At 33.9% G+C, this 9,038-nt stretch overlaps 1 protein-coding gene across 1 annotated transcript in view; it reads right to left on the bottom strand.

Moving 5' to 3' along the window:
* The window catches only part of LOC106871031 (unconventional myosin-Id), a 107,701-nt gene that overhangs the window by 61,343 nt on the left and 37,320 nt on the right, over positions 1-9,038 (bottom strand). The window contains exon 4 of the mRNA XM_014917289.2: positions 514-679. Coding sequence (XP_014772775.1) covers positions 514-679 — 166 coding nt within the window. The remainder of the gene's footprint in view (positions 1-513; positions 680-9,038) is intronic.

The following is a 9,038-nucleotide window of genomic DNA, read 5'->3' as shown; positions in this document are numbered from 1 at the left end:
AGAGAGAGAGAGAGAGAGAGAGAGAGAGAGAGAGAGAGAGATTTTCCTCTCCTTGTATAGTTACTTAAATCAGAGTTATGCAGCAGCTGTTCCATGCAGTACTGAACACTTCAATTAATTATTAAAGAATTTTGTCACAGAATCAGTAAACTACACTCATTATCTAAAATCATTCTCTCATATGATGACACTTAAATCAATATGAAAAAGCTGAAAGTTAAGAAAATACTTAGTAGTTTTCTGAAATTACTATATTTGTTGAGATAGTGCTATATTATAGATAATACCACTAAATCAACAAATGTAAATGTGGAACCGGTTCAGGAAGGCTCTGACAATACAAAGCTATGTTCAACAACCATAGGAAGTAATAAAGAAACCAAGCCTGAGAACAATAGTTTCCATAGGTTAGAATAATCATGCAAAGCACAATGTGATGAAGACAGTGGAATGTCAAATAATATTTTAATGGTAATTCTGTTCATACTGGTAACAAAGTAAATTCAGTTTTACCTTCTCCAAAAGGTAGTTTTGAATATGGCCTCCAACAGGGTCTCCTTTGAAGTTAAAATTTATGTCCATATATTTTCCAAACCGACTAGAATTATCATTACGATTTGTTTTGGCATTGCCAAAGGCTTCAAGAATGCAATTAGATTTAATTAAGATGTCTTTGACCCTGAAAAACAAAAAGAAAAAAAAGATACCTGGATAAATATTATAAATTACTATTAAACAAAAACATTATGTTAATATTTGTTTTAGAAGTGGTATGATATATTTTCTCTCACACTAAAAGATGTAAAACTAATTAATATGCACTGCATTTTACAAATCATTATCGTTTAATCTCCATCCTGCACAATAGCATGTATTGGACTAATTATATATATATAATTAGTCCAATTTATAGTGTATGGTAAAATATATCATTGAAACAACAAGACAATACACAGTCATTATCTATCTACCAATATTGCATTATATATGCAGATCAGTCTATCTGATAAATCTAAACCCCAGTGAAAGTTGCTGAAAAAAAATCATAAAACAGGTTTGATACCGGTTTAACTGATCTCTCTTTTCTGTTCATGAAGATACTATAGAGAAAGACAAAACATTTATATCTGCCTATATATATATATATATATATATATATATATATATATATATATATATATATATATATATATATACAGCATTGGCTAAAATCTATAGATGTATTCAGTAGTAAAATACTCAAACACATACACCTATGTGTCCATTTCCATGATCACACTGATTATGATCAGTGTTTATGCTGTGCCTTTCAATGTCCTGTAACTTAGTGGTTCAAGATTTAAATCAATAAAATAAGTATCAAACAAAAATCTGTTCTGGGATTGAAATGATTGATTAAAACACTTGAAGTGGTGCCTCAGCATAGCTAAAACTGACGAAACAATGTATGTGTGTGCTTATTATAAAACTGATGTAAGGACTAATTAATAGTAAGTGCCATGCATGAAGATGTTGGCCCTTGAGCCATTTTATGACTTTTTGCCAATTAACTATTGAAAACTACATGTAACCTGTATAGTAGATTCATTAGCAGGGCAAACTTAACTGTTTCTCTATAGACTGAAATGTGATGAACAGCCTAAATTGACTTTCAAACCATATTGGGCTCTCATGAATTTAACCAATCTAAGAGAAACAAGCAGTCAATCTATTTATTTACTCAACAAGTCCAGTAACTAGGGAAAACTGGAGCTACTAATTTGCATACCATAAGTGTTTAACATCTTATTTAATATCAGGGGCCTGTCGATGGAGATTTCAGTCCACACAGTATCAAGCTATGCTACATTATATGTAACCTATGTAGTAGGTAAATGAACAAGGTTAATTTAGCTATTTCACCATAGATTGAAAAAATTGATAACCAGCCTTAATCAATTTCTGAACCTTATTAGTTTCCCATCAGAGGAGTCTACATCAGTTTGACCAATCCCAGAGAAAGAAGCAGCTAATCCGTTTATATACTCAACAATTCCATGTATTCATGTATTCTGTTCTGTTTCTTCCCTTTATGCTCCAACACACACACACATACACATATATATATCATCATCATCGTTTAACGTCCGCTTTCCATGCTAGCATGGGTTGGACGATTTGACTGAGGACTGGTGAACCAGATGGCTGCACCAGGCTCCAATCTGATCTGGCAGAGTTTCTACAGCTGGATGCCCTTCCTAACGCCAACAACTCCGAGAGTGCACTGGGTGCTTTTACATTCCACCGGCATGGAAGCCAGACTGCTGCTCTGGCAATGGTCCTGCATGGATGGTGCTGTTAGCGCTCCACTGGCATGGGATGCCCTTCCTAACGCCAACCACTCTGAGAGTGTAGTGAGTGCTTTTACGTGCCACTGGCATGGAAGCCAGTCAGGCGGTACTGGCAACGGCCACGCTCAAAATGGTGTATTTTACATGCCACCTGCACTGGAGCCAGTCCAGTGGCACTGGCAACGATCTTGCTCGAATGTCTTTACACATGCCACTGGCGCACACACATATATATATATGCGTGTGTGTGTGTGTGTGTGTGTGTGTGTGTGTGTGTGCATTTATTAAAAAGGTAATGTTTATTACAGTGCCATTTGAACTCTAAAGCATCAATGTACTCAAGTAGAATGTCTGCATCTTACCTATTTTGCTTTGGTGATTCAGTGTGAATCAAGTATTATAACAATAACCACTTGACCCCAATAATATTGCTAAGAGGGAAACACAACAATAATGCATTTGTAACAAGGCTTTTTATTTATGTAAAAAGAATAACAATCCTATTGAATAAATTACTCCTAATAGCTGAGAATAACAAAAAATAGTTTTAAAATGTGACTAACTCTAGATAAAGATGAAGTACGCAGATTATATACTTAATATTAGCAAAGAAAAATGAAATTTTAATTATCTGTAAACTATTTACTATTAATTATCACTAAACTATAAATTACTATTAATGAGCACTATACTATAAATTACTATTAATTACCTATAAACTTAACTATTACAAATAACTTCAAATTACTATAAACTACTTTAGTTGGTATTAGAATTCTTAAATAGTTATCAATGAATTACAACATTTGGTAGGCAGTGTGTTGTGTTACATTCATAATGACCACACTAATATTGGTATTAGTTCTCATACATTTTTATTAACCTGGAACATTTAGCTTTACATATACACAATAGATTAATTAACAAAATAGCATTCAAAAGTTATTGAATGGAATAAGTACAAGTTTTGACTGTATATGTTGAATGGTAATACAAACACAATTCATAATTATTGAGAATGAATTACATAGAAACAATGAGAATCCATATCATAAGCTGACTGATAGCTTTGAATAGGTTGTTATGTTTGGGAGTTTAAAATCTCTGCTTTTTATATACCCAATGAAGATTTTAGAATGTTTGACTAGGTTATTTGGTATGAAGATTGCAACTCACTTCAATACACAGCAGTTGATCTGATTGCCTGAGCCATGTTCACATATGCATTAATGTCTTTTATGGTGGTACAAAAAAATTTTTCTTCTTTACCTATTTGAGCGTGATCGTTACCAACGTCGCCTTCCTGGTACTTGTGCCGGAGGCACGTGAAAAGACATTCAAGCGAGATCGTTGCCAGTACCGCCTGACTGGACTTCGTGCCGGTGGCACATAAAAGCACCCACTACACTCTCGGAGTGGTTGGCATTAGGAAGGGCATCCAGCTGTAGAAACTCTGCCAAATCAAATTGGAGCCTGGTGTAGCCACCTAGTCCATCAGTCCTCAGTCAAATCGTCCAACCCATGCTAGCATGGAAAGCAGACGTTAAACGATGATGATGATGATCTTGCCAACTGGCAGAAGATGAGTGAGATGGTTGGATAAAATTCATAGTTCCAGTTGGTCACACTTGGGAATCCAACAGAAAAGTTTAATGACTGTTCTTCACATATGACTATGGAAGGGGTGCCTGAGGATTCTACATCCATGACTCTCCCAAGAATAGTGAATGGCATAAATAAATGAGCAACTGGCCTTCCTTTTATGGTAGTATGGTAGATAGGCTCTCAGCTCAGGACTACAGCCTAAGTGCAATGGTTCAAAACTCAGCAGGAGCCTTGCTACATTATAAACTACTGTTAATTACTTATAAAGAATAAACTACATTTAATTACCTAATATTAATTACCTCTAACCAATATTAATTACCTCTAAATTTCTGAAGTTATAGACTATTACTAACAAGTTTGTACTCTCTTTCTCACCTCACTAAAATCCTTATATCAATAAAACATTAAAAATTCATTCTTTTAATAATATAATTTAATCTTTTTATTATAAATTCTGGAAAGGTTTCAGTCTGCAGCTAAATTTATTCCTATTTATGAAGATAATGCCTTAACAGGCAAAGACATTCTAAGCTTATTTTTAGGTAGAAGAGGGTTCATATCATTTTGAGAAATGCAAAGAAGTAGGAGGTAAAAAAAATCAAAAAAGAGAAAAAGAAACAGGTCATCAGAAATAGTTACAAGTCAGGCATTCAACAGCGAGAGGAATATCTAAGAATGAATCTTCTACAATATTTCTTTCTACTTCCTTTTCTTGCTTTAGCTGACAGGTGATTTATAAAACAGTTTATGTAATAGTAGTCAGAGTAATATTACAAAAGGGGCTGCCAAGTAACAGCCACCGAGTTCATCTACTTTGTTTATCTTGATATTTCAAGCCATTTTGGTTATCAGCACAGAATATACAAGCTTATCTTTCAAAATAAATCTTATGTGGGTGTAAGGAACTATTTAAAAGTTTCAATCTATCCTTGAACTTAAGAGAAATCTTTTTGTCAATGTTGAACAAGAACTAAAGAATCTTAATGTAATAAACACTTTTATTATAATCTTATTAACTGATGTAAGTTAATCATATTTTAAGCGTAGGTTGTTTAAATTATTCATTTTTTTTTTCAAAGATACACAAATTAAGAGGAAGAAATTAATATTATTATTTACACTTAAAATATACTTGAAGTATTTTCATAATACAGAAAAGTTTGCTAGACCAACTATGCTATCATAAATAAACAGAAACAACCCTATTAGAAACAAGACTAATTGCTATCATAAATAGACTACCTTATGATAAACAAGTCTCCTTCTGGTGTTGGAACACAGAAGATCTGACATATTTTTAAATATGTTATTAAGGATGCTGAAGTGGGGTAAGAAGCATATTCAGTAATTTGATAGACAAACTACTTTGCTGATATTTAGCTACACTGCTTTACTTTCTGGTTTCAAATCCCACCAAATTTGTTTCTGCCTTTCAACTTTTGGGATTTGACCAAATATGTACAACTCAAAAACTATACTCAATCTAATCAACAATACTCATTTTTTAAAACTGTTTTCTCACTCCTGTGCTAGAAATTATTATTATTATGACCAGATAATATAAGAGACAAGAGGCAAAGGCAATAACCCTTGCAGGCTTTCCGAGACTGACAATGTCGATTAAAATTTTTTGGGTTGAAGCTCAGATGACATGGTGGAATGTGATCTGAAATATTTTTTTTATATAGTTTCTAGCATCACAAAATATGAATGATATTCCAGTACGAGTCCCAGCTGAGTTTTGTAGAGATAATGAAACTTAGCCTTGGAAAAGTTTGAGAAGGTTTTAATTGTAAGTAAGAAGATGTTGCATTGCTCAGGGTAGTCTTGATATATGTGGAACTAATACTTCATGTTATATTCATGGTACCCTGGTGACTCAAATGCTTTACTAAAGTCACTAGGGTGCCAATAACATCTAACACTAAAAGTACTGTTACAAACAAGCCTGGTGTCATAACCGATTTTTATCTTACAGGATAGTTGCACAACAACCATTTAACCCAGATGTACCAGCATCAACAGATATCTTACATCATCACCTTTCTGACTAGGTAATGACTTAAATAAGCTATTATATTAATAGATGTCTCTGGTCACCCAGGAGAAGAGATATCATAGAGGAACTTACTAAGTGAAATTGTATGTAGTGGTCATTGGGCATGCAACTAAGGCCAGAGTGGAAGGGTCAATTGATACAACACAGAGACACAGTACAAGGTTGCAGTATACTGGTTGTGATAGTGAGGATAGCAATTGTTATATACTGGTTGTAATAGTGAAGGTAGCAGTTTTAGTCATAACCAACATTTTTTATCAACAGCACCAAATCTTTTTACCAGTATGTGTTTTCTCCTTCCTAAATAATACAGCTGCATTATTATGTATCTGAGCAGCATAGATACACATATATGAATGTGTGTGGGCATGTGTTTGTGTATAAACAGATTGCATACTTTTAGGAAAATTGTCTATGGCTGGATGTCTTTCCTGTCATCAAATAGGTAATATTTCTCCATGGCTGGACATGGTTTCACGAAAGACTGGGAACAAAGGATGTTGCTTGTATGATGGTGACACTCATTTATGACTATTGCTTCAAAAGTACGCATGCACAGTCACTCATATATACATATTTGTCAGAATTCTTTCAATTTTTGTCCATCAAATTCACTAACAACGCTTTGGTCATTCCAGAGCTATAGTAGAACATATTTGTACAAGATGCCATGTGGCAGGACTGTACTTAAAACCAAGTGGTTTGGAAGTAAAGTTAATGACACAGCCATGCCACAAATGTGTGTGTTTGTGCACATGTATAAACTCCATAATCATAAAATAGCATGTCCATCTTCATCTTGGTAACATTCACTTGTTTGAGTTTATTTGTATAACATCCATCTTACAATCAGCATAGAAATAATACATTGTGTGCATTATGTTCTTCTTGTCAGTATTATATGTACTATTTATAATGATTGTAAGTACAATTTATAATGGCCCGTATAACTTGTCACAGCTGCATTGATTTATTGACCAGTAGACAATGTAAATAAAACCATTGTGAAATGTTATCCTGCAGGTTTGCTTATCACCAGCTGAATTTATAATTGTTAACATGTATTTGTTTGATGTTATTGAATGAGACTAGATTGTTAGGTCTCTGTTACAGGATTTATTCAGGATATCTATTCATAGAATATCTAAGGTGAGGTAGCTAAGAGAACAACTGGGTGGAAATTACAATGGAGTGAAAAGGTAGTATTATCTATGGAGTATGGTGACAACTGACAGATAAAGAGTCATTTATAGACAGAAAGATGTGTGGAAAATAATTAAATCCCGAGGCCTATCAAAATTAACAGAATGTGGACCATAGCTGAGTTAACAAAAGGTGAAGTGCTGCAATCTGACAGGTAACTTCTGCTGTAACAGATGAAAGATGGAATGGAACTCCTGGAAGAGTAACTTTGCTAGAAAGTTCTCATGCTAGTCTTAGCTTAAGACTATACAATCATAATCTAGTTTATTAGACTGACTTATTTATCACAGTTAAACCTGTCTGCAACTGTATCTCAACACAGACTTAAACATCTGCTAGAAACGGAAAAGCTGTTGATACACTGTCATTTTTAGTTGTAAGTAAGGAAGATGCTGCATTGTCCAGGGTATTCTTGATATTTTGTGGAACTAATACTTCATGTTATATTCATGGTGCCCCAATGACTCAAAGATAAAATCACTAGGGTACCAATAACATCTAACACTAAAAGGACTGGCCCCAACAAACATACCTGATGTCATAACCATTTTTTTTTTCATAAGATAGTTGTGCAACAGCTCTTTGTAAACCCAGTTGCAGTCATAGAAAATCTGTGAAATTAAACAAAAATTTTTTGGCTCATTTAAAACAAACTTAATCTCTCAACACTAAAGTTGGGAAAAGTATCAGTTTCAAATCAGTGTTTTTAACCGTCCACACCTTATGACCACATTTCTGTATGTTGTGACGGTGGAATTCTGTTGCTTGACAATGAAAATTCAGCTGCTCAGTGAACGAACTGGCTTACCTGCTCCTGACTTAACATGTAAGTGACTGAGTATTCTACAGATGTGTCCTTGTCATAATTTTCAAGCAGAATCAGTGTGACTCAGTGTGAGACAAGGCTGTGCCTTTTGAATTACAAGTACAATCCACCTGACTAGATTCTATACAGTTTCTACCTTTACAATTTCATCCAAAAGTTAGGGGTCAATCTAAAGGTATAGAAATTGATGTTTGCCCAAGGATCCATTCAGTGGGATCAAAATTAGGACTTCATAACTGCAAAACAAACTTATTAACCATTCCACCTTATTACATCTGTGTGCTGTAAGAGGAAGCTAAAAATTTTGGCAACAGGAAGGTCATCTAGCCAGAAAACTGCCTCAGAAAACTAACCAACCCATGCCAGCATAGATTGATGAACCAAATGCTGATGAACTAAGCTATATAGGATTCACTACTTTGTTATAAACTGTTAATGACATTGGTCCTATGTCCAAACATTGAGCTGTATTCTGAACAATTTATTGAACACAGAGCACTTTTGTATATAAAATACAAATAGGTAAGGCATTTCAATGCTCAAAGTAACATTGTAATACACCAAGATGCACACTTGTCATGTGCTTTATCATAGATGAATGAAGTAACAAGAAGATAACATGTTCAAAGTATAATTTACCACAAATTTATTCATCTATATTATAATGGAGAAAGTTGCTTATTAATTAGGTGTGTAACAGTACTAAAAGAAAGCAATTATTAAAGGGTTGACTGTCCAGAAATATTTTTATAAATTCCTATTCTTGGAAATTTCCTATAATTTCGATTTCTCAAGTTTATTGAATTTTTTAGCTCCAATTTCTCACAAATGAGGAGCATTGTCTTTCGATGTGCTAGAAACAACAGCCTAATCACCCTTAAATCACTCACTTTTCTATCTGAAAAATTTTTTTTTTTTGTTTGCGAAAATGCTCTTCCCATGGTTTTAAAATGCAAAAAAAAAAAATGGCCAAAATAGGTCCAGAGTAGGATGATGAGGGATCAGGGTGTAA

The sequence above is a fragment of the Octopus bimaculoides genome, chromosome 9 (assembly GCF_001194135.2).
Source record: "Octopus bimaculoides isolate UCB-OBI-ISO-001 chromosome 9, ASM119413v2, whole genome shotgun sequence".
Lineage (NCBI taxonomy): Eukaryota > Metazoa > Mollusca > Cephalopoda > Octopoda > Octopodidae > Octopus > Octopus bimaculoides.
The sequence above is the reverse complement of the archived record's forward strand: the minus strand, read 5'-3'. Positions and strand labels throughout refer to the sequence as shown.